This window comes from Octodon degus, unplaced genomic scaffold, assembly GCF_000260255.1.
Source record: "Octodon degus isolate 3935 unplaced genomic scaffold, OctDeg1.0 scaffold00029, whole genome shotgun sequence".
Classification (NCBI taxonomy): domain Eukaryota; kingdom Metazoa; phylum Chordata; class Mammalia; order Rodentia; family Octodontidae; genus Octodon; species Octodon degus.
Window position 1 is genome coordinate 3,233,820 of NW_004524605.1, and position 26,929 is coordinate 3,260,748.

The 26,929-nt window shown below is 36.7% G+C and overlaps 1 protein-coding gene across 9 annotated transcripts in view; it reads right to left on the reverse strand.

Annotated features, from left to right (window-relative positions):
- Rapgef6 (Rap guanine nucleotide exchange factor 6) overlaps window positions 1-26,929 on the reverse strand; it is a 223,318-nt gene that overhangs the window by 63,227 nt on the left and 133,162 nt on the right. For all 9 annotated transcript variants that reach the window (XM_004629326.2, XM_023713121.1, XM_004629328.2 and 6 more), the window contains 9 exons: window positions 23,758-23,935; window positions 21,270-21,406; window positions 18,540-18,698; window positions 17,787-17,939; window positions 14,100-14,264; window positions 12,146-12,253; window positions 9,741-9,944; window positions 6,931-7,039; window positions 727-967 (listed from right to left, as the gene is read on the reverse strand). In XM_004629326.2, coding sequence (XP_004629383.1) covers window positions 727-967; window positions 6,931-7,039; window positions 9,741-9,944; window positions 12,146-12,253; window positions 14,100-14,264; window positions 17,787-17,939; window positions 18,540-18,698; window positions 21,270-21,406; window positions 23,758-23,935 — 1,454 coding nt within the window. The remainder of the gene's footprint in view (window positions 1-726; window positions 968-6,930; window positions 7,040-9,740; window positions 9,945-12,145; window positions 12,254-14,099; window positions 14,265-17,786; window positions 17,940-18,539; window positions 18,699-21,269; window positions 21,407-23,757; window positions 23,936-26,929) is intronic.

Consider the following 26,929-nt stretch of genomic DNA (forward strand, 5'->3'; position numbering starts at 1 on the left):
GACCTTGTCTCAAAATACATTAAAAAAGGCTTGGGTATATAGTTTCATACAGAGGTCCTAGTTCAAACCCCCTGTAACACACACATATACATACCACATACAGATTTGATCAGAAAGTTCAATTTTAGAATTCATGAGAGAATAAACTGTCTAAAAAGGAAGACTTTTCTTTGGGGCGGTGGGGGGGAAGTGCAAAAACTGAACTTGGGCCTTTACAGTGAGCTAAATCCTTAAACTCCTTCATTCTCTTTTTAGTTTTGAGGCAGGGTTTTATTAAATCACACAGGCTGAATTCAGACTTGGTATCTGCCTGCATTAGCCTCACAGAGTACTGAGATTACAGCTATGCACCACAATGCCAAGCTAGGAGAGATGATGTTTACTAAAGAACTGGGAATGGCCAATGTGTTCCAACATTTAAACTGTCCAAATTTCTAAATCAGGGGATTGAAAACTGATCTGACCAGGCATGGTATGCATGCCTGGAATTGCAGTATTCAGAAGGCTCTAGGCAGGAAGAGTGCCAAGAGTTTGAGACTAGCCTGACCTACACAGCTGAAGCATTTCTCAAAGAATCAAAAAAACAAAAACAAACCACACCAAAAGACAAAAAACCTAAAACCAAAAAAACCCTCAAATCCCCAAAAAACTCAAAAGTGATCCACACATCCTCTCCCCACAACAAAAAAGTGTAATCCTACATGACTGAGACTGACATTAACCTACCTAAACAGTTTTGGAGGTAAGATACTAAACCGTGTTTTATCCAAAATTTTCCTGATTTTGTTTCTTCCACCCGAAACAGTATTTGCTTTAACTTTCTTATGTCCTTTCTCCTGTGATGTCTGCTCAATATCTCCTGGTACATCTTGGATTGAGTGACGATTACTTTTTTTTTCAGCAATTTTGGGAATATGAGGAACACCAGATTTCTCTTGTTCGGTCCTACTAAGCAGCTCTTTGAAAACTGTGGAAATAAACAAACATCATTTTTTTTTCTCACTAGAAAGTTTTAACACCAAATTTTAAGGATAAACACAATCTATTTCTAGTATTTGGCCTTTTGTAGTCCTATTTAAATCATGATCAAGGAGGCCTGCCGGTTAGCTCAGTTGTTTAAGTACCTGCTCATGCAAACACAGTCAGGCACAGGATACCAAGGTTGATCCCCACCTCTACCTGCCTTAGCAGACTCGCCTTAAGGCAGCCTGAGCCAGAAAAATAAATAAATAAATAAATAATCCATCCTTCTAAATCGTGATAAAATGACATGATCAAAATTATACTCATCCTTTATCAGCTGTATCTACTCTTCAGTTTTTCCGCCAGACTGTACTTGTGATGTTATGCAACGGTTACTCCAAGTACAAAAAATGATTTTAGTTTTTGTTTTGGTAATAAAAGAAAGCATGTGTTTCTCACAAGCTCAAAGACAAGTGAGATTGAAATGAACAAAGCCTTAAGAATAAGTTACAGTATTAATAGCTTGGAATTCAGTTGTAAAATCTGTACTGTTTTGAGGCTCGCTCTTTACAATTAGCACATTGCCTGTTCCTATGAATGGGATTTAGTGTGGCATTTCCATACATGCACACAGCATGCGGTCATCATATGTGATAACTCTTTTCCCCACCTCTTGCTACCCTCTACTTCTGCCCTCACTCTCTTCTGGTTGCTAGTAATCACTACCTTCAGGTTCATTTCTTTTTTGGTTTCCACAAATCACAATATACTCATCTTTCTGTGTTTAGCTTATTTTCCTTAACACAATGTCCTTCAATTTTATCTATTCTGCTGAAATGACAGAATTTCTCTTTATGGCTGAATACTACTTCATTGTGTAAATGAACCATATTTTCTTCATCCATTTATTCACTGATGGATCGTGAATATTGCTACAATAAACATAGGCATTCTGTTATCTCTTTTAGATGATTTCATTTCCTTCAGAATAAATACCCAGTTAGATCATACTATAGTCCTAACTTTAGGGTTTATTTTGTTTTTCCAGATAGTCTCTCACTATGTATGTAATTCAGATTGGCCTTGAGCTCACTGGGCAGCCTTTGCTGGCCTTGAACTCTGAGTGATCTCCCTGCCTCAGATTCATGAAAGCTGAAACCACAAGTGTGTACTATGGTTCCCAACTCTAGTTAAGTTTCTTTGGGAACCTCCTCGATGTTCTCCATAGTGGCTATCTTACCAACCATGTACAAGACTTTCTTCTTCTCCATATCCTCACTAGCACTTAGTTCTGTTTTCTTAAGAACAACCATTCTAACTGGAATAGAACTACAATCTCAATGCAGTTTTGAATTCCATTTCTCTTAGTGGCCTTTATATATACTTACTGACCATAATCAAAGTACAGTACCCACTGACAAAAAGCATATTTTCTGCCTTCAAAATAATGGAGATATTTAGGAGTCTTCTTTCGAAGAACTTTCTTGATTTAAATTCAGTTCAGTTCCTTTAGTTTCTATTTTTAAACCTTTATTTTCAAGCTAAAAATCAAGACATTCATCCATTTGAGAAATATTTACTGATCTACGTCAGCACACTATACTAGGTTTTTTTTTTTCATATTTCTCTAGTTGCAGAGCTTACTACTGTCAGTCTAAAGCTCTTGTTAAAGAAAGAACATCTCAGAGAAATACTTAAGACAGTAAGAAGAAATCTTCCTTAACTAAGCCACTTTGTAGGAAAAAGAAAGATTTTTAACCAGGTAAAGAGAAGAGGCAAGGAATCGTTCTATGTAGAGGAAAATCTCAAGTTCAGTCTCTGTGGTACAAGGAAAGCTCAAGAAAATGAAAATGACTAGAGAACAAGGTACAGAAGTGGCCAGATAACAGTTTTTATCTTCATTGGATCTGTGTACATAATTATAAGTAAAAGTTTGGGGAATTTCTGATTTACAGATAAAGAAAGGATTTGTTAAAATTTTAAAGTACTAAAGAAAAAATTAAAGGATAGAGGGCAAAGTACTTAACATACTATTATACAGCAATATCACATGTTGCATATATTTCACAAATGAAGATGCACAAGAATTCATGAAAGTTTAAAAAATTTGGCCACATGAAAATTAAAAAATCTCTCTCTACATGTGTGTGTATATACAGAAAATAAGGCAGCAAAAATACTAACTTGAGGGAAATATCTGCAACTTTTAAACAAAAAGACTGTCCTTTATTTACAAGGTGCTAAAACAAATCAGAAAAAGATAGGTTACTCAATACAAGAAAGCCTTTTAGAAATTTTAAAGCACACAAAAAGGTGCTCAATCTCACTCAGTAAAAAATGTGCATCAATAAAGCTGATTAACGCACTTCAGGGGGATTGTTACACAAGATAATAAAGTGGAGATTGGGATAAACTTTCAGAAGTATATTCTATTAGCACATGTCAAAAGTGATTCCATTTTGAGAAATTTATCTCATAGATATATTCATATAAACATAAAGGACAAGTAGAAAAGATTTCTATTATGTAACTGTTACCTGTGAAAACTAGAAATAATTTAAAATGTCCATTAATATGACATGGCTCAATAAATAATAGAGCAAGAGATAAACCTGTAGGAATTGATGTGAAAGGTACAGGAAGTATATGGTGCAGTCCCATTGTATATCTTTCTTCAGTATTTTAATTTTCAGAATGTATGCACATCATTTTTATTAAAATTTAAAACGATAGGGACCAGCCAAATAGCTCAAGCACCTGCAAGTAGATGCAGAGGCTAGGGGTTCAATCTCTGGGCCTGCCTTGCTGGCCTCACTCCCAGGGTGTGCTGAAGTGGCGATTAAGACTGGGTGTGGTGGCATGCACCTGTAATCCCAGCTCTTGGGAAGCTGTAAACAGGTGGATCACTACAAGTTCAATCTAGTAGTGAGACCCTGAACATCTTGTAGACGTTTCCCTAAAATTAAAAAAAAAAAAAAGATAATAATTTGAGTAGTAGGATGTCTAATAAACAGTATTAGAAAGTTGTGAAATAAAGAACAGGGAAACTAAAATTCCATAGTGGCAAAAGGGTGAATTTTCTTCTTCAAGTGCATTTGCTTAATCTAACCATGAGGTGAGGTGCAGGCAGAGGAAAGAGGGGAAAAAATGCTTTGGATGGTTGTTAGGATCGGCATAAAAACTAGAAACTCAAAAGCAGCAACAACAGTCTCAGGAATGGGAAAGGCTTTAACATATCCATTTTCCTTTTCCCTACGTGTCTATAAGTTTTTTAAGATCTAGGGGCTTAGGTCATGGATCTTTTATCAGGGGCCACATCCTTCTTCTACTCAAGTGGTCTCTGCTACTATTTCCTACGTATTGTCTTTTCTTTTTTCTTTTTTTTCGGAATCGAGGATTGAACTCAGGCCCTTGTGCTTGCCAGGGAAGCGCTTATTCCAGTGAGCCATCTCCCCGGCCCTTCCTAAGTATTTTCTGAAAAAATGTATTTGCATATGTACTGTAAGATCTCTTAATGCTCAATTTTGTCTTTTTGTTCTACAGTTTGAGGGTCCTTTCAAGAGAACCTTGCAAGAACCATAGGAAACAGAACTGGAGAAAATGAAGCAGAGACTAAGCAGTCCAAGGTGACATTGGAGATTAATTGAACCTTATAACTGATTACTTTGGGCGGGCATCCTTGGACCCAAAGAGCGTTCAGCATCATCTTCAACACTCCCTGCCCTTTATGAGACAGGGTCTTGTTCAGATGCCCAGGTTTGCTTGAACTTGCAACCTTCATTCCTCAGTCTCCTGACTCTGACCAGTAGGAACTGCAGGCATGCTCCACCACACCTGGCTACATGGAACCCTTCTACTGAATGCTTGTGTTATACTGTAATTTATGTAATTACAGTAATTTATCTACTGTGATTTATGTCACTCTAAGAGTTGATTCTTTGTTGTTGTTGTTTTCCCCTAACATGCAGTTCTTGGTTGCTCCAAGGAAAACAGTTTGCATCATTGTGGTCAGGAAGTAGTCTCACAGAATTTTTAAATTGCTGTATGCACAGTGTGGGAACTCTTTTCTGTCTTTCTTACATTATTTTTTCCAGGATTTGTAAGATAACTGATTATGTCCCCAACCATGCCCTCTCAATGCTGGTTCCTTAATATTTGGTGATCCTAGGTTGAGCTCAAAGTAATATAAAATGATCAAGTATGGCTTCCTCTAGTAACCTGTACATTTCCTGGGCACAGCGTCTCCCCTCCCACTTTTACAACATTTTGCCTGCAAGGCTTTACACTGGATGACCTCAACTTGACTTCATGGTAATGCCAGAGTTATGAAGCTTTTATTGTCAGCATCATGTCTAAGCTAAAATATTCCACTTCTTTTTTTGGGTGGAACTAGGGGCTGAACTCAGGCCTTTGGGCTTGCCAGGGAAGTGCTTATTCCACTAAGTCATCTCCCTGGCTAAAATATTCCATATCTATAAGTATTTTACAATATTTCTTTGAGACATTCTGGTGTTTTGCTTGGCTGAGTATTCTACCTGGGGAAAAAAGGACTGGCATCTTCCTCCTTTTGCAGCATCATGAAACTCTTACCCTCTGCCACACCCAGCCTAAGGTTCTTGGGGATAACTGTATACTCACCACTCAATTCCAAGGGCTTGGCTTCCTGTCTTTCAAATCCTTAAGATCTATGTCTCCTGTCTTTCACTGTAGCACACATTATGGTATCTGTATATTTATACATAATTCTGATATCAAGAATCATGTGATGTGGACAAAGAACTAAAGGGAGGATTCTTGCAAGAGACCCTTACAAGAGAACTCCCTGAAACAGATGCAGAGAAAAATGAAGCTTGGAGAGACTAGTTCCTCCAAGGTAATCGGACAGCTCTGCTTTTATATATTTCAAAATTGGTACTCTTCTAGTTTAATGTACAGGTTCATGCTTCTAGACACTAGGCCAAGCTCCTGGAACCCCAAGAACTGTGAAGGCTTGCTTTTTTATGCTAAGTTATTAGTGAGGAAACTGTCAACAGACATTTATATGCAGATTTAACATGATGAAATTCAGTAAAAGGGACTCAAAAAGAGGAAAAGTACCACGTGTTTCATTTTTCATTATGACTAAGCACAGTATAAAGAGTCAGTGTGAAAAACCGAAACTCACACTTCCTTCCTAAGGCAGTTTTTAAAGTCAATTCAAACTCCCCTATTTGGAACCTAAATAACTTAAGAGCACTCCCCGCCCAAACCAATTGCTACTTCAAAACAACATTTAAATTTTGTTTGACAGTTTTCAACTAACATATTTTAATTCTGTTGCCCTTCTCAGAATTTCAACAAAACCCCTATGGTGTCCAATGAAACCAAGAAACAATAAATATTTCCTAAAAGTTAAAAAAAAGATTTAATTACAAGTACAACCTTAATATATGTGTTTTCATACACAAATATGATAAAATCACAAAGCAGACAGTGTAGTACAAATTTTACATAGAAAGGTGGAGTTTACTATTATTAGAAATCTTTGATTCATTAATTAAAGTAATGACTTATTTTCTTATAGTTTCATAATTAAAGTTAGTTCAAAGGTTAGAAGTAGACTGATTTTCACATTAGCAGAGAGGAAAGAACCTAAATATGACTTCTAAGTTTGAATGAAGTCATTTTAAATTTTATTCAAGAACTCTCCAGTTGAGGAGGGTTCCAGCTGAGTACCATATAACGCTCATTTCCTACATGATTAAGTGTAGCTGTACATCTATTTTCAAACTTATTTTCTAAGATATTGAAGTAATAAATATAAATCATGGAAAATGAAAATTCTAGTTACTAAACAAAATTATCCTAATAAAACCATACCAGATTTTGACAAAAAACTTTACATTCTATTATTTTTCTTTCACTGTAATGACTTTTTGCTTTCCTATTAGCAAAAAAAGGTAAGGCAATTTTTACAACAAAACTCACCAAAAATGTTGGTCTTCACGGTAAGGGCAAGATGAGTATTATTCCTCAAAATTTCAAGAGCCTTCACAAATGTAATATTCTCAAAATTTTGCCCATTTACTTCCATTATCTTAAAAGTATTTGAAAAATACAAATTAAACTATTATTAGTTTACATCTATAATCTTAAAAGTTTAATAATATACAAATTTTACAAGTAATTAAATGTAAACTTACTGCATTTCAAAGTGAATTAAATAAGCAGCACTCTAAAGTATATTCTATCTATCTATCTATCTATCTATCTATCTATCTATATATATATATTTTTTTAAACATTTATTTATTGGGTGGGGGGGTGGCCAGCTCAGCCCACCAGGGGGCGCGGCTGGCTGGCATGTGGTGCTGGGGGATCGAACCGCGGTCCCTGTGCTTTGCTTAGCTTAGTTTGTTCCAAGTAGGTGCTTTAGACCACTGAGCCATCTCTCCAGCCCAATATTCAATATATTTTGCTGCCACTAATTGAATCAGGAGTCAAACAACAAGAAACAGAAATGAGATGGGCTTCTTTTTCCCATCTGAACACTGCTAATTTTTCAGAGTAGGGACTTCACAATTTGGATATACATCAAGGGGCTTATTTTTAAAAAATGAGGGGGCTGGGGAGATGGCTCAGTGGAATAAGTGCTTCCTTGGCAAGCACAAGGGTCTGAGTTCAATCCCTGGTTCTGCCAAAAATAAATAAATAAAATAAAATAATTTTTAAAATGAGAGGCTTATTTAAAAAAATTCCAAAGGAAAAAGGACAAAGACAAACATAAGAAAAATAAATAAAGCAGCAAAGAGTGTAGAATTAAAGGAATTCTACAAAATGATACTATAAAAACAATGTTGGGAAAAGAAAAAAAAATTATACAGAAGTAAAATAGCACATCTACATACTAAAATGGCTAATCTAATACGATGATTATAAAGATAAAAGAGAACTATTTTTTAACATATGCTGGGCTGGTGAAATGGCTCAGTGGTCTAAAGCACCTACTTAGAACAAGCTTAGCTAAAGCACAGGGACGGCGGTTCAATCCCCCAGCACCATATGCCAGCCAGCCCCGCCCCCTGGTGGGCTGAGCTGGCCACACACACACACAAATAAAAAAAAAAAACCCAAAAAACATATGCTAAGGAGAGTTCTTAATTCCAAGTACAGAGAATGAAGAATCTATACATAATATACATAATGTTACAGGGGTAGGGGCTGGGGGGTGGGGAAAATCAAAGGTGTGAGAGAAAAGTGAAGACTGATTTTGGACTTCTTTTGGGCAACATTAAGAGGATGTGACACCTTTCTGTAACTTCAGTGCTTTGAGGAAAAATCACAGCTACTAGGGAATTTTATATACAAAATACCTGAACAACAACAAATAATTGTCTACTGATTCTGAGATCCTGGCTGTTAGACATTGCTAACGAGTGGTCTGGGGCAAGGACTAGAAATCTTTAAAACTTCACTGGGGAAAAAAGGGACTTGTGAACTTGTTTACATCAGAGTTTCTTATCTGTTTGTTTGACTGGTATTTTGGGCTAACTACATCTTTCGCTGTGGACGATATGCTGGGCACCACAGGCTGTTCAGCTGCATTCTTAGGCTCTATGCACTGTGTCAGTAATAACCCAGAAATCATGATAATAAAACATACATTCAGTGGCTGAGGGTCTAGCTCAGTAGAGCCTTAACCCAGCATGTGGGATGCCCTGGGTTTGATTCTCAGCACCACAAACACAAACAAATGAATGCACCAATCTGCCTATACCTGGAAACAAACAGATATAGATACAGATAGACTTGTATATCTAGACATTTCCAAATGGCCTTTGGGGCGAGATAACCCATGGGTTATGAATCAATGTTCTGAAGTGCTGCATCTTTCAGAATACAAATATCCTGTAATTTAAGTAAAAAGAATGGCTCTTAAAAGTGAAACAAAGCTATACTTTAAAAATAAATGAATAAACACAGTTCTAAATGGGGAAAATTAAGTTTCCTGATTCTGATGATCCATGAAGTTTTTTTTTTTTTTTTTTTAAATCAGTGAGATTTAGGAAAACACCTTTGGTGTGCATGAGGAGAGAGGTTTGTGGAGAGCTCTGTTAAAAGTACATTCTCCAGCCCTCATCTCTTGAGAATGTGATGATGAATAGGACTGAGATATACCTGGGAATTGTATTTTTTTATGTAACAAGTCAGTAAATCACATTACCTAATCTGATACAAGAAGAACAAATGATCACGAAATTCCTCCCAGTGTCTTATTTTCTCTGGTTCCTTGTCGGTTCACTTTTTTTTATATATCGTTATGGTTCTATATAAACACTAAAAAAAATTATGTAAGCTGATACTACCATTTATGGTAATCTTCAGACATTTATATTTGAAAATGCTATGGATGAGATGGATGTGTCTTCACTTTCAAAACCCTTAAGGATGCTAACTCATACACTGATCTTTGTGGAATATTATGAAATTGCCAGATGATACTTTCCTAATCTTTGCAAATGGGCTGGCCCAAAGGAGGTCATATTGATAGAGTGCAGTGTACCATGTGGTTTCTGGCCAAAATTTCCACTAGGATAACAGTAAAGATCTCACTACAAATTTCATAATGAGTTCCAACCCACTTACTATGTCAGCAATGTATTTTAAAAATAAATCTTATTTAAATAGTACCTATTAAAAAAAGGTTAGAAAAACAGGCCACGCTCATTTGAAGAACTATCAGATGAGGACAAAAGTAGCAGATACAAAGAAAAAATTTTAAGTGGCAGGTTACTTACCTGGTCACCACGTTTCAATCCCGCATCAGCAGCTTTGCTACCAGGTTCTACTCCTTCAACAAAAACACCAAATCCCTTTTCACTTCCCCCGGCGAGGCTGAAATGCAGGGGTGACTCTCGGGAAGCCTTTTGCAACACAACCTGTCTCCACTTAGCTTTTGCAGCACAGGCAATATTCAACAGCCGGAGATGACCATTCATTTTCTGTAAGGTAGCGAAGGATAAAATGTACACAAACCTATTCCTCGAAGCGTCTAAAAAATTTTCTAAGTTACTGGAGTATAGACACAGACTACAGAATATGTGATAAACAAAACTGAGAGGACACTTCCACCCCACAGTACATTCAAGAACAAGACATTTAAATATGTTTGAATACCTTTGGATAAACACAGGTTAGAAAGAATTCAATGTCTCATTTACAGAGGAATAGCAAACATTACTTCTCATTCCCCAAACCTCCTCTCTTATGTCCTGGCTGGTGTACAAAATCAGAATGTTTCTAAACCTTAATTTAAGACCTTTAATGACTTGAATCACTTTTCCAAATCTGAGTTTCAACCTCTTCTACGAAGACGTCTTGTATTATTTTAGCTCTTCCTTAAACTCTGTAACTTTAGGTTCTAGTACCAGGTTATACTCAATTATTCTCAAGTAGTGTAAAATGTAAATTTCATTTCCTTACAATGAAGCTACCCCTCAAAAGACACTAAGTTTTATACTTGTTCTGACTCCACATAACTCCTTGGATTATTAGAATTCAATAAATAACTGATAACTAACTGTTTACTGGCCAAAACATTCTACGACTGTGAGGCAGTTTTCACACTTCAATGTCCCCTAGATGTTTACACAGCCAGCATCAACAGAGCCAAATGATACTAGGTGTCCCTTTATTCAGGTTCCCTGGTCCCTGTCCATTTTCCCCATTGTGCATGGAGCAGATACGACACTCTGCTGAGTAGTCTACAGGAACCAAGGGGTAAAGGAGGAGACAAAATGTGCCTATTTTCTCTTCTTCATTAAACTCAATCCTCTTGAAGCATTTGCTGTTTGTCTTCAGACTGCTAAAATCATTAACTCATTATAATTATCATACACTTTCACTGAACTAGAGGCTATCTTTCAACTAAGATAACTGAGACATAAAAGTCAGGCACCTTATCCAACTCACACGTGTAGCAGTGGTGGCGCTTGATCTTAATATACGCAATGTGACTCCCAAGCTATATTCAAATCACCTTGTTGAATTATTTACATAATTCCTAAATTTCAAATTCGAGGCAGAAACCCACCTGCAGATCAGTTTTACATTTGACAGAGAGAAAGAAAGATTCATGAGTAGCTACTGTGGAAATTAAGAGGACTTTGGGGGAACTGTTTTAGGTGCTATATATTTTTTAAAAAGTGAAATCATACATAGCAAGTAAACCTTTAAAGTCTTAATAATATGTAAAAATGTACATATCTGATATGTAAGATATGCATCCAAAGTTCCACAGTTTCAAATAGTAGGACTGGCACAGAAAACCAGCATGGCTTGAGGTACAGAACTGGCAAAGAATACGCAACAGTATGGTTTGGCTATAAAATAGTGTAGATAAAAAATGCTAAAAATGTATGTGAAGAACATCAATACACAGGAACTTTGGTAGGAATTACAGTTTACAGACAAAGCAATATGCAACATTTACAGTTTTAAGATAATCTCTGGGGCTGGTGAGATGGCTCAGTGGTCTAAAGCACCTACTTAGAACAAGCTAAGCAAAACACAGGGACCGCGGTTCAATCCCCCAGCACCACATGCCAGCCAGCCCCGCCCCCTGGTGGGCTGAGCTGGCCACACACACACACACACACACACACAATAAATAAATATTTTTTAAAAAGATAATCTCTGGATCACACAGAATAGACTAGGAGGAAGACAAACTAGACCTAAGAGCAGTTAGCAGGCTATTTTAACAGATTAGGTATAATGAAATCATAATATCCTAAATTGGGGGTAGAAAAGAAATGGCCGTGAAAGAGAAGCAAACATGTATGTGTGTATATGTATGTACATGCCTAAGTCACTGAGAGGGAGAGTTTCAGAAAATTGAACCACCAAACTTTGGCTACCAAACTCAAGATAAAGGCAGCCCATACACAAGACTAATGCTTGCAAACCTGGAAAAATAAAGAATAACAATGTTATTAGTCTTAAACAGAAATGAAAGAGGAGATTTATCTGGGTTGTAATGGTAAAGAAGTAACCAAAGTCTCTAGGATAGATCTGAAAGCTTTCAGAACGGACATTTCAGACACTGGAAAGATGATGACTGCTGCTCTTCTGAACTGCTATTCTTGCTAAGGGATAAGGAGGCCTCTAAATTCTGAAAAAGATAAACTCTTTTGAGTCTTACCGTATCTTCTAGATTTTTTTCAAATTCTTCTAGAAATCGAGTCATAGCAGGATCACCTTCAAAATCATTAAAATGATTATTTACCCACAATAATACAATCCGTGTCACCTGTGGAAGCAGAGAAGGCAGCATATTAGGTATAGAAATATGAGAGACATTCTTCCACAAAGCCGATTCCAAAAGCTTGTTGAAAACTAAGAAGGAACTGAACTCCATGGCCAGCCCCGCCCCAACAACTCCACTTCCAAAACCAGGCCAGTTCCATTGCTCAGTTTGAAATTCTGCTTCCCTGGAGGAGGACTCTGCACTCCAAAGTAGATACATGCATTTTCCTTTCCAAAGTACACAGGATGACATATCTTTAAAAAAGGCTTTTATTATAAATGCATATTAATGAAAGGACCATCCTAAAGTGTTTCTATAGCCAAGAATATGTTTAACCAATACTGTAACAAAAAAATCTGAAACTCCTTCACAGTAAAACTTGACAAATTTTGAAGTGGTAAACCTGGTCACTTTGTTCTACAATTTTTTTAAAAAAACAGTTAAAGATTAACAAATGAAAGTGCTTTGCAAACATAGTTGTCATTTTAGGTGTTGTCTTGGGTTTCTGAGCTGTTCCTTTGAAGCACAAAAGGTTTTAATTTTGATAAAGTCCTATTTATATTCTTCTTTTGTTATTTGTGCGCTGGGTGTCATATCCGAACAGTAATTGCCAAACTTCAAGTCATGAAGAATTACTCTTTCTTCCACGAATGCCACAGTTTTAGCTTTTATATGTAGGCCTCTAACCCATTTTGTGTAAATTCTTGTAGATGGGTACAAGGGCTGGATTTTATTCTTTTGCGTATGGCTATCCGATTATTGCTACATTTATTCAGTCTCTAAGCATGCCTTTATTTCTCAGCAACTGAAGTAACTATATTTAAGTGCAAAGGGGAATGCCTGTAGCTGTTTCGTTGTTGTTGTAAGGGACTGAACTTGGGACCTTGCACTTGCCAGGCAGGTGCTTATGCCACTGAGCTATCGCCCCGACCATGCCTATAGCTTTTGATACTGTAGTGTTCTAGTTAATAGAATTTCACAATCTACCTGTATCATCATACTTCCTATAAAATGCAAGTCAGAAAGACAGTTGGTAATTGAGATCCTACCTTTTATTTACTTAAACCACCTTATTCCCATTGATCTGCTGAGGTATTAATATTTTGCCCATTAAATATACAAAATACCCCATACAATAAGATAATAATCTATTTAAAACATCAAACAATGTTTAATGAAAAAAATTTTGTAAAGGAAGATTTGACATAGACAAAGGAGAGAACTTGTAGTGTGACACATTGTCTTCAAATGATTATAAAATCTGTTCTTCATAAAACTTAAAATATTCCTTATTCTGAGGTTGAAAATAATTTATCATGCTACTAGTTAGTTAATATTTTGTTAATTTTTTAGAAACAACCCAATATTTTAGTAAAATTACAAAATACTATCACGCAGCTATCGTGTTTCCTACATAGCTATGCCATGGCCTTTACTTTAGTTTTTGCCTTTTAAGACTCATATTTACTTTCACTTGTTTTTATCATGTCCACTTTTAACAGGCTATTCTGTCATAAATGTACGTAAGCAGAGATATATCTACGGTGACATTCATTTTTTAGATGAACTGAATTGTTATTAATCAATCAAGCTGGGAATGGTAGCACAGACCTTCAATCATCAGCATTCAGGAAGCTAAGGCTGGAGGCTCTCCATGAGTCTGAGGCCAGCTTAGACTAGTGAGTTCAAGACCAGCCTAAACTACATTGTGAGACCTTGACTCAAAATCAACCAACTAACCAATCAACCAAAAAAATAAACAAACCTAACAACTGCAAAGATTCTCATTAGTAAAATTTAAATGTTAAAATCACTTTCATGTCCATTATATGTAAACCCCCCAACTAACCTTATCTCTCAAACTGTCAATCTTAAACCATTCCAGTAGCTTGGTTCCAACATTCAAAGGACTTTCAAGAAATGTCCTGTAAGTTAATAGAAAATCTTCTATATAAGTTGGGTCCACAATAGAATGTTCTTCTATTAAATGCATGATGAGACGCTCAGGTGTTGCCTAAAAACACAAAGACAGCATAGATAAGAAAAATAAACAGCTTGGGATTCAAGTAACTCCTCTGTAGATATTCCTTTAAAACTAGAGTTTCACCTTTAGAACCTCAGTACTGGGAGCAGACAGTTTTGTTTAAGTTATACTTCAGTAGCACCCAGAGGTTCAGAGTAACAAATGGGAGAGGAATAAGTACCCAGAAGTATTACTCAGCTACACCTGCTTCCGCTGGCACTTCTGTTAGCCACATACTACAGCTGGGGACGTGGTGATTGTTCAAAACAGAAGGAGGAGTGAGTTAAATAGGGAAGGGAAGGGGAGGGAAGGGAAAAGGGAAGGGAAAGGAAAGGGAAAGGGAAAGGGAAAGGGAAAGGGAAAAGGAAAGGGAAAGGGAAAGGGAAAAGCAAAGCAAAGGAAAGGAAAGGAAAAAAGAAAAAAAAAGATAGGAAACAAGCTTTCTTTCAAATTTAATGCATTTAAATTTTTTTTTTCTGACGGGGTACAGGAAAATATGTCAACTAAGATAGCCAGTTTTACTCCCTCAAATAGATCACTGTATTTCCTTTTCCTTAGTTTTTCCCTGCTGGCTGACCATTTTAGGAGGAACCCAGAGTCCTACAGTTGTTTTTACATTCTCAGTTTAAAATGCCTGTCTGTTGCTCAGTTTATAAAAGGAAATATAAACATTTCCCACTGCTCCTCTTTCAGCTTCTGAATCAATGTCAACATTTACTAGCCTTTTTGTTTTTTCATATATAGCACATATATAGAAGCAAACAACTAAAAATAAAACAGAAAAAGAAACCAGCTGTTAAGCCTGATACAGACACCAACAATTGCCATAACCCAAACTTTAATTTGCTTTTATCTGAAAAATTTGTCACAATTAATTGTAAAGTAAGCATACATTAATGCTAACAATGTCCTAATCTACGAATTTATAAAAAGGTGCTCCCTACTAACAAAGAATGTAAATCTCTCTAGAAGGAAGCCTGAAAGATTTTTCGTATAGCCTACTTAAGTGCCAAGGAGACTATACATTACTGCTCTTCTCCTACCTTCCAAAACATTTTAAGCCTAAGCCTGTGATCTGGATTTATTATCTAAATCATCATTTTGGGTCACTTTGATGTGGTTCTTAGGTCATATACAGCTAAGTCAGGGACAGGAACTAGGCAGCATGAAAAAGAGGCTATCACTCTGCTTGGCTAAATCCATGACGGCCTACACTGGACACTGAAAGCTTTCCACAGATGAGCCTTAGGACCATGCAGGGCATGTCACCAGTGTGGTCACTAGCAGCCAAGAGGTGGAATGCTGGGAGATGGGGCACATATAATAGAAGCAGGCAAAAGAGATGGGTGATATGCTTCCTTGGGCATGGTAGAGACTGATCATAATCAACAAAGTATAACAAGCAACTTCTGAAGAAGATATTTGCAAACAGGAAAAGATTAGAGAAAACTTCTTTAGTAAAGTATTGCAACTGGAAGTACTAGTAGGAACTTATGGTTGCTATACATTGTATTTCCTAGCTGTCTGGTGAAGGGATCTAAAAACAATGTTACAGCAGTAGCAATAAGTATAGTGAGTGTCCAGATCTTGGTACATAAATGCTATTCCTCTGTTGGAAGCAGCTCCTAGAGCAAAGGTGGATCCCAAAGCTAAAGCAGACAAAAAGTTTATGCTGAGCTCTAATACTGGCCAAGGAACAAGAAACACTCAATCAATATCATCAGAAGAATGCAAGAATCAGTTTGAAGATCTCACAGGCCAAATGTCAAACAATTTATTAATTTTTAAAATTTATTTTTAAAAATTTATTCTATATTCTGATACAGGGTCTCACTACACAGTTCAGACTTATAGTGATCCTCTATAGTAGGGTCTGCAGCCAAGTGGATCCATATTAGCAATGTTTACTTCGTGACATGAAGGACCTTACGCTCTTCATTTGGACAGTGTTCTTGAGTGTAGAAAGATATGAAATATGTGAGAGTGCAAAGGTCTCACATCTACAAATCATTATAAAATGACTCTAAGAAGAGGGATGATAATGGAGTAAAGGAAGTGAAATACTGAAAGTAAGGAAGCCAGGCGTGGTGGGCACACTATAATCCCAACACTCAGGAGGACTGCCGTGAGTTTGAGGCCAGCCTGGGTATACAATGAAGTCAAGGCCAGACTGGACTACACAGCCAGGCCCTGTCTCAGAAAACAAAAAAGGCAGGGGAATTTGATTGAGCTGTCTGTAATGTCCCTGCAAATTTCCAGTTCAGTTTGCAATTAAAAAACAAAAAGTCCAGGGCTGGAGAGATGGCTCAGTGGTCTAAAGCACCTACTTGAAACAAGCTTGGCAAAGCACAGGGACCGCGGTTCAATCCCCCAGCACCACATGCCAGCCAGCCCCGCCCCCTGGTGGGCTGAGCTGGCCACACACACACACAATAAATAAATGTAATAAATAAAAATAAATAAATAATTTTAAAAAAATAATTAAAAAAAAACCAAAAAGTTCACACAAAAGATAAAATGAATTGAAAAACAAACAAACAAAAAAAAAAAAAAACAAAAAAACATGCCAGAAGTGGTGCCCAGTACTCAGGAGGCTGAGGCTGGAGGATTCCTATGAATTTCAGGGTAGCCTGGATGACATAGTGAGTACGAGGCCAACCTGTACTACATAGTGAAGCTCTTTCTCAAAAAACCCAAAAGAATCAAAAAGAACAAAATAAAGTGTTAGCCTAAGGTAGTCCATGTATCCCTTCATCGTTTTATTACATAAAAAGCCTGCACTCAGTTTAAGAAAAGAAAGCACCGAGGAAAAGCCTGATGACCAAGGCACAAATCAGTAAGACACTAGACTCAGGTCTCTGGTTTATCTCCTTCACTTTTAAACAGCCCAGTCTACAATAAAGAGTGCAACACATATCTTGTTACCAAGGCTGTTCTGAAAAGAGAATGTTGTATGTTATGTATCCTCTCCCACCTACACTGCTCCATTTTATATCCAGAGCATTTCAAAGAGACAAGGAAGAAGGCAAGGAGTAGGGAGGAGAGGATCTGGAGAAATCCATGTGCTACAGGTATCAACTTGCAGACTTTCACTGTTTGACTTACCTCATTTAGCCCTCCATTTTCAGAAAACAAAAGGGAGAATCTGGGAGAACCCCTATTTTCATTGCTACAGATAGTCAACAAGTGCTCTGCATCTTAATTTAGAACTCCGCTATCAATGAATTATAAAATACATCTGAAGAAGAAAATGTTAACCAAAATATTTCAAAATAATATCCTACCAATGCTGATATTAAATGACAGTAAGTTATCCTTCATCATTACCATGTGTACAAGTCAGCTAGACAACTAAATTCAACTAAAAGAACCAACTTCATTTAAATCAGATTCCAATATATATTCTAATATCATAGTGAACTATACTGAGCTACTTAAAAAAATGGCTTGATGCCCTTCCAAAGACAGATAAAAAGCTCTATTCTCCCTAAAATAATAAAGAAAAACACCCACCTTGATTACAATGTGTCCTTTCCTGGTTCCACTCCGATCTAACTCTCGGTGCTCATGTACCATAACAATTTCTCCCTCTTCCTCAACTTTATGGGTATTTTTTTCTACATGATTTAAAATTCTCCAATAATCCCGCTGGGCTATGCAGACGAACTGTCCAAGAACAACATGAGGACAATTAATGAACCTGTAGTACATAAACACATCACTGTGCACAAAGGCAGAGCACAAGGGCAAGAAATCGAGCGGCATCAGTCCTCTTTCATTCAAGCCCATTAGTCCTTAAAAAAACAAACAAACAAGGTAAAACAATTTATGCACTAAGAGAACGAAAAAGTCAACTGTTTGAGTTCTGCTCTAAATGCAGAAGTGTCTACTTCTTCCAAAACTGACACTGTGCAAAGAAAACATGAAGCAGGAGTAAATTAGAAACAAATAACTAAGTTCCTATTTCTTTCCTTTGTTTAAAAATAAAGACTCTTGGTTGATTGGCTGTCACACAGAAGTTTAATAAACTAGAATTTCTATTTTCATATTCTTTTAAAAATTTAAAGTTTGCTAAATTCTACAAATATCCAATGTAGATATAAAATCTACTTTCCTTTATTAACTGTCTAGCTTTCTATTTCTAATTCTCAAACATTCTAATTCTCAAACAAAGCTGTTTTATTTTGAAGAAAAACACAACAAAAATTAGGTGTAGCTGTTTTAAATTAAACAAGCAAGAGTATTTGAACAAAGAGACAAGCTTACCTGACAATCATCTACTTTAGTCCTAACAATTCCATGCATGTATTGCTTATCCAGAGTGGGAGTAATTCCAAAACTATTCCCCATAAAGAGATTTTCAACTTTTCCGTCTGGATGACTAATTTCTATAGTGCCATTCAAAATAACATACCATGAGTCAAGCTACACAAAAAAAAAATTAAAAACCTTTTAAAAAAGATTTCATGTTAACAAGAATCTATCAAAATATATAACTTGCATAATTTTAAAAAGAAAAAGCAAGATCTGGTTCTATATTATTAAGTTCTCTTATCAATAATTCTCTTAGTCTTGTCTACATACATTATTAAAATTTATTTTACTTTCTTATTTTAGTCAACAATGAAAATTAGGAACTTTCATAATTGGCCAAATTCTTGTTGGCAAATACACCATTTAAGAACACAAACCCTTAGAATTGTAATCCAGATCCTACATCAACCAGCTGAATGACTTTCAGAATGTTCTATAACCCCATGCAGACTTCATTTTCACCACTGCTAAAATGGTAGTTGCTATTATAGGACTACTATGTTAACAAAATGAGTTTTTAAATACTAAAGTGCCTAGAACAATGCCTGGTACATAATAATTACTCTAAATATAAACTGGAAAATGGCAAGAAAATGTTCCAATGAGAAGGGAAGGGAAAGAGTCAAGAAAAAAAAAAAAAAGAAGGAAAAATGGAAACAAAGCTTTTGTAAACAGAAGAGGGGCTGAAAGAAGGGAAGTGGTAAAAAAACGACAAGGCAAGATATACCATGTACAGCTACAAATTCCATATAACGAGTGTTATTACTATGTGTATCTAAAATGTACTAATAAAATAAAAAGAAAAAAGTGTAGATACTTATGGCTTAGAAAAATTAGAAAACCTCTAAACTTAACAAAGTAAAACATTCAAAATTTCTCTAATGTTGAGAAGACATTGTCCTCATTTATATGAAAGTATTTAATCCTGCAGGGAGATAACATTTTTAAAGATCTAATGTGTATCAACAAAATACTACTTTTTTCCTGATTTGATACCCCCCTCCTCTTATTAGCCTACCTTTCAATAATTTTAATGAGACTTAATGAAAATCTAGTTCCAGTTCTTGTATGGTTACCTTTCAAAAGTTCACTTTTTTTGCTATTTTAATAAGATACATTCATTTTTGAATTTGTGGATTACACACACTACTAAAGATGAGAGACTATATCTGATTTTCCCTATCACTGTATCACTGTGTCTAAAGTAGTACGTGGCACATAACAAAATTTTCTGGTAGGACTGCAGAAAATTAGAAGGATACAAAAACTTAAGGAAAAGCAAATAAAAATAATTTAAAACCTTATTGTTCTACAGCTAATACTTCAGCTTACTTCTTGCCAAATATCATTTACAATTGTCGACATACTTGAGTTTTTGTGTCTTTAAAAAATTTAATTTGATGTTCGTTTGTCAATCAAACTCTTAGGGGGAATATACACTGTGTGACGGAAGTATTCTAGGAGATAAGAAAATATGCAAACCAAAGCTAAAGATAAAGCCTCTGATCTCAAAGAAAGAAACTTCCATAATTTGGGGAGCAGGGGCAATAGCTCAGTGGTAGAGCACTTGCCTAGCATGTTTAAGATTCTCATTCCAGTTCTATTGTTATAAAAAAAAAAACCAAAATGGAATGACTATATATCTATCTATATAGATAGATAGATATATGACTATATAATTTATTGTATGCTTATATAATGATTTGGTTAATCACTGCCTTTTGGTTACCTTGGTCACTTTCAATTTTTACTATGATAAATACATGGCAATGAACACCACTGGATGTTACTTAAGTTTTTTTACATGACATCAAGAGAAACACTAAGTCAAACAATAGGTCAGAGCTGTGAGTACCTCGAGTTTTAGGCATGCTGGTATACAGTAACTCATTTGAACATAGTAGTCCTATCAAACTTTTTATGGCCATTTTAGGAGTAGTTAAGAATTAACCTCTCTCTCTCTCTCTCTCTCTCTCTCTCTGTTCTAATCCCTTCCAACCCCTTTATATCCTTTCTGTAACAATCTACAAGATGCCATCCAAGCATTTTTAAACAAAATTGCCACACAAATATCTCAAGTAGCCACAGCCCACTAGGAGGCACTGTCAGCAAGATGCTTCCCTCTTTTTTAGAAAGGGATAATATAGAAAAATCTATTTGATAAATATTTTAAACAATAATGATAGATACAAATGTACAGTTTGTCAAAAAGCCCTAGAACCTAATCTGAGCCAGGCATGGTGGGACATGCTTATAACCCCAGCATTCAGAAGGCTGAGATAAGAGGATCACTTTGAGTTTGAGACTAGCCTGAGCTGCAGTTTGAGTTCAAGCCAGCTTGAATTGTACAGTGAAACCCTGTCTCAAAGACAAAAACAAAACAAGAACAACAAAACAAAATAAAAACTTAATTTGGGAAATAAAACCAACTGATTCAGTGACTTATTCATGGAGTTATGTATTCTGCCTAAAATTCATCACTAGGAAATCAAATCTAACAATAAAGAAAACAAAAATTTATCCCCTCAGAAACTATAACTACCCTGAACTTAGTATTCATTTAGAGTAGTTTAAATTTTTAAAGTCAGGATACATTTAAGTTTATAGTAATTAAACTTTTAAGAATAAAGTTAGAAAAAATTAGCACCCACATTACATAACACGTGACATGTGCTAACCTACCTCTTGCCCATCTTCAAGAATGACAGCTCCAGCTTGCTCCACCACTTCAAAAATCATCACTGAGCAGAGCTCTCTCCTTACTGACATGGTCATGTTTGCAAAAGCAGGGAGCTGGTGCATAAATTCAAGTAACTGCTCTATGAAACACAGAAATTCTACTGTAAGGATTAAAGATAAAACAAAATCTTGAATTCAATACCCAATACCTTATTCAAATTATGGATTTACACTGTTAGAAGTACAGAAATGAAGATACACTATGACTGCTAATTTTAAAACACCAGGTAGGGTCATATATGTGTCCAACTCACACACATCACAGGCATACTGCAGGACACCAGGCCTTGTGCTCCCCAGAGTCAGATTTGGAGCAAGACAGCAGTTTATCTAGTTCTGGAGCCCAAGCTGCCACCCTGAGGTGGCTGAGTGACTTTCTAACCTAACTGATAGGCAGGGCTTTCACCTGATTCTATCTGACTAGAATTTTGTTTTTCCTTTTTTAAATACTGTAATACAGGGGCTGGTGAGATGGCTCAGTGGTCTAAAGCACCTACTTAGAACAAGCTAAGCTAAGCAAAACACAGGGACCGCGGTTCAATCCCCCAGCACCACATGCCAGCCAGCCCCGCCCCCTGGTGGGCTGAGCTGGCCACACACACACACACACACACACACACACACACTCTAAAAATATTAAAAAAAAATACTGTAATACAGGTCAACAAATACTGCAATTAAATTAGGGACAATGGGTATGAATTCTAGTTCAAGATTTGTCAAAGCAATTAGGTGACACTCTGGCCTATTTTATGTTTATGGGTTCCACAAGCCATGCTTTGGTATCCACATATGAGAAATAAAGATAAATAAATATAAGTGAAAGCACACATAAACAGTCAGCTAGAGGGTTCAGTAGAAAAGACTGCAATAAGCTGTATACTAAACTCAGATAACTGGAAGCAATTGTATTTCAACTTTTTAAAAAAACGTTCTGAAAACAGTACAGTATAATTTGTCAATGAAAATGTACTTTCAGTTTCTGTCCAGATATTTAGTGCATGAGTTTAAACTGTTGATTATTTAACAATACTATATCTTCAGAATGCCAAGGGCTACTGACTTTTTTTTTTTTTTTTTTTGGTATGTTGACTTTTTTTAAGGACTCTCACTTTTTAGACTTTACTGATAAAAGTTATGATTTTTATCAGTAGTCCTATCTAATTCAAATGACTATTATTAAATAACCTAAGATAAACTCCTAATTTGATCATAAAATATAGTAATTGACAGTTACAGTTTATACCTAGATGTTGCCCCAGAGCTTCATGCACTCATGGGTGGGGCTTTGGGAAGGTGACCAGGCCATGGGGGCAGGGTGCTCCTCAATGGATCAGTCTCCTACGACGACGTTCACACCAGGCCCACTGGGGAGCTGGAGCCTGCTGGAGAAGCTGGGTTCCTCAGCTTTGCCTGCAAGGCTCTATCTCCTCCCCTGGCTCTGTCTTCTGTCTGCCACGCCAGGAGCAATGCCTCTCTGCCATGCCCTCTTCCCTGCCTCCCCGCCTCCGAGCCAGCCTGCTATCAGCCGAAACTTACAAATCTCCTGCAAGCTGTATGTGTTGAGTACTATGTCTCAAGGATGAGACAGTAACTAAAGCAGACACTAAGTGACATTTACTATCAGTATCTTTAGTATTTAATTTTCCAATCGAAGTACAGTAACAAGATCTGTGAGAAACTACATGAAGGAATATGTATAAAGTAATGTATGAAGTTCTAACCCGAAACACACACACACACACTTTTTCAAACTAGGGAAATAAAATACAGTTTTTGAAAAATTTTATAAAGCTAATTTGTAGGCACTGGACACATATTTTAGAAGGGAAAACTCAGTTGACTGCAATCAAAGCTTTTGTTTCATAATCTGTAGCAGCCAACTTCAAAGATGGCTCTAACTGATCCTGATGTCCTGATGAATTCAAGTTTTTCTGTAGCTGCCTCCCCTACTGTAACAGGGTTCTTTGGTGTGATAAACCATTGGCCAAAGTGATGATGTGTCACTTCTGAGGCCAAATCACAAAAGATACTGTGACATCTGTCTTATTCTCCCATACACTATTTGCTCTGGGGAAGTCTTTTGCCATTATGTAAGGACATGTTAGCAAGCAAGGAAGGCCAACATGATGAGGAAGGAAATGAGGTCTTGTACCAAAAAACTATGTGAGTAGCCATCTTATGACACAAATCTTCCAGCTCAGCCCAGTGAAGACTAAGATAACTGCAACCACCCTTGACATTCTGACTACAACCTTGTGTCACACACTTATCCACAAGTACCCTTTGTTAAACTGTTAAAAATCTCAAGTCACTAAAACACAAAATAAGAAATGTATGTTGTTTTAACCTTTAACTTTTAGAGTAATTTAAGTGCAATCAATAACTATATAAATTTACGCAGCCTTATGTGAACACATGTATTTCTTACCAATGTCATCATCCGTTTTGTCTGCAGGTTCTTTTTCAAGACATTCCCGAACAAGATCTCGTCCCTGCAATGGATCTGTTCGATCAATCTCTTCCTCTTCCTCTTCTTCATCCTCAGAATCAACAGGTCCTTCTGGAAGGCGCGTTAAATCTACATCTCCTACCTCACTCTCTGTAGCCTACAGAAAAATTTACATCACTTATCATTTTATGTTAACACGTCAGGGTGAATTAACAAAAATTACTCCTCCCTTAGCAAATATTAAAAAGGGTTAGACAACAACATATGCTGCATTAAGAATACAATAAGCAAAGCAGTTGCCTTAGTATGCAGAAGGCCAAAAATAAAAATACAATAAAATGACATTTACTATTTTTTTCTACCCAAAATATATAAGCTTACCTTTTCACAGTGTGATATTTAAGTGATAAATCATAATCAGGAATATAAATTTGGTCAGGAGACTCAAACATCACTACATATTTTATATGGATAAGTATCAATCTAAGCTGAAGTATGCTTTCATCAAGAGGTAGAAAGTCTAGTCAGAAAGGTATTCATGTGAGTCAAAAATAGAAGTTTGTGTGAGCCAAAATAAACCTCTTTTCCTTTAAAAAATAAAAAGTAACTTTGAAAAAAAAAAGGCACAATATTGGAAAGTGCTAAAACACACCTATCATAAGGAATGAGTACCTGTCACTTCCTAACCTTACTGCTGGATCTAACAGTGCAAAGAGCTAAGGTTAATATTTACAATAAGCCTAATCAACTTCAGCAACATATTAGTGTCAGATATATAAAAAGTAGCAGATTCTTCAATTCTATAAATTAAAAAGTAACTCAAAAAATAATGAAAACAATATTGTCTTTAATTATTAAGCAGCATTTTTGACTACTACACTCTTTTTTAAAAAATGTATTTAGTACAGGGTCTACAGGGTCTCACTACACAGACTGGACTTGCAGTGATCCTCTTGTTTTCAACCTCCCAAGCACTAGGATTTACAGGCATATGCCACCAAGCCCAGTCTCAGTTGCTCAGTGTGCCCCGGAGGGGGGTGGCATGGCACACTGGGGATTGAATCCCAGTTCCTGAGCCTGCCTAAGCAGGTGCTTTAATCCCCTGAGCTATCTGGCTGGCCCTTATACTCAAAAAAGAGTATGAATAACAAACAGGAATTCCATAAAAACAACACTACAGTTAGGATTAAGCAAGCTGCATTTAAATATAGTAATTGGGGGCTGGGGATTTGGCTCAGTGGTAGAATGCTTGCCTGGCAAGCTAGAAGCCCTGGGTTCGGTTCTTGGCATCAAAACCAAAAAATTCACCCTCCACTAAAAGACAATTCACCCAAAAAAGTACAGTAAAATCAAAAAAGACCAAAAACAAACAAGGCAACTAAATATAGTATTCGTCTCATTTCCTACTCTTAAGATTTAATTGTCTGGTCCGCTCAAAAGAGGCTCTGTATATTCTTTTGGGCATTGCCATTTTTCTCCTTCTGAAACTCAAGATTCTAGTGGGAAACAGTTCCATAGTTCTGAGATACAAAGAACAATGTCTCTAGATTTTTAGAACGGGAGCTAGAAGTGCAGCCTTTTTTCTCCTCTGGTTGCTGACCTGCAGGAGAAGCTGGGCAGCCAGCCTACAGCCACGTGGGAATGCTCGCTGCAGTGGGAATAACAGAGCCACCACCTTGAGAAGGGGAGGCATGCACGGAGGAGGGCAGTGAGTGAGCCAGAAGGGGAAAGCCATGCGACAGATTAAAAGAGCAACAAGCAAGAGAACAGAATGTGGCGCAGACAAAGAAAGAGCATGTGTTATGACCACGAAGGACACGGCGAGTGTCACAGAGAAAAAGAGGGACAGGAAAGCAAGCTGCAAGGAGTCAAGTGATCAGAACAGACAGACATGTTTATTTATAAACATGCAGGCTCCTTGAGGCCAGAGCTGACTGTGCTTTCTCTGTGCTTCAACAAATTATCCTGTTGGTTTTTATTAATTCAAGTTAATGCATAGATATGTGCTGCAGACAGTTCTGTGTAGTTTTTCTAAGAGCATGACTTGTATTTTCTTTGAATTTTTGTACAGCTTTAAATATTAGCTGGTTAACCACCCAGACTAAATACTGAACTCAACACCTAACTTTAGATCTTTAGTATCATATAGGTTGGCTTTTAGCAGTCTACAAATGGTCTGGATATTTACAACCTCTTAAATATTTTTTGTTGTTTTGTGGTCCTCAGGATTGAACCTAGGGCTATGCATATGCTTGGCAAGGGCTCTGCCACTGAGGTACACACTCCTGGACTACCTGGAATTCTTATGCTGCAACACTACCTTCAAAGTACTATTTAGACCCTGGGTCTCTAGGAAATGATCAGGCTGCGAAGAGCGTGATTAAGCAGTGAGAATCTTCAAAAATGGGAGATTAGCAGGGGAGACAGTTTAGCAGTGTAAATGCCTGCCTGGCAAGCCTGAGGTCCCAAGTTCAACACCTGGTTGTTTAAAAAAAAAAAAAAAGGACCCAGATAACAAGGGGCACTACAAAAATGGGAGATTAGTATCTTTATAAAAGAGGATACAGCTGGACAGCATCATCAACAAACCAGAAAGAAGGCTTTCACAAGATACCAAATCTTCTGGCACAATAATCTTAGGCTTTCCGGCTTCCAAAACTGGGAGAAATAAAAGTTCTGTTTATAAGCTACCTAATCTATGACATTTTGTTACAAAACCTGAATGAACTAGAACAGGTCATATGGGAGCAATCTAATCTCATGATTGACTACTATGCTATTATAAAGGAAATGGGGAAACTCTATAAGGAAGTATAAACTCTAAGACCGGTAAACTTGAAAGGATAACAAAAATAATACAATTTGAAGAGGAGGAAAAATTAACAGAATCATGGAGATTTAGCATGACAATATTAAAAGTTAGTACAAAACATGTGAGCCAGGCTCCATATTCCTTAAGGCAGGATATGTGGCAGGCTTGATCCCTGACTTCTCAACTATTTTATACTACCATCTGGGACACAGCACTCAGAAAAATTACGAAAAATGAACTAAGTCCAGGGGAAAAACACTGGTGATGGGACTCATGAGACAAGCATTAAACTTGCAGTGCTTTTCTTCTCCTGTCATGTGAATGCTTTCTGTGTATGTG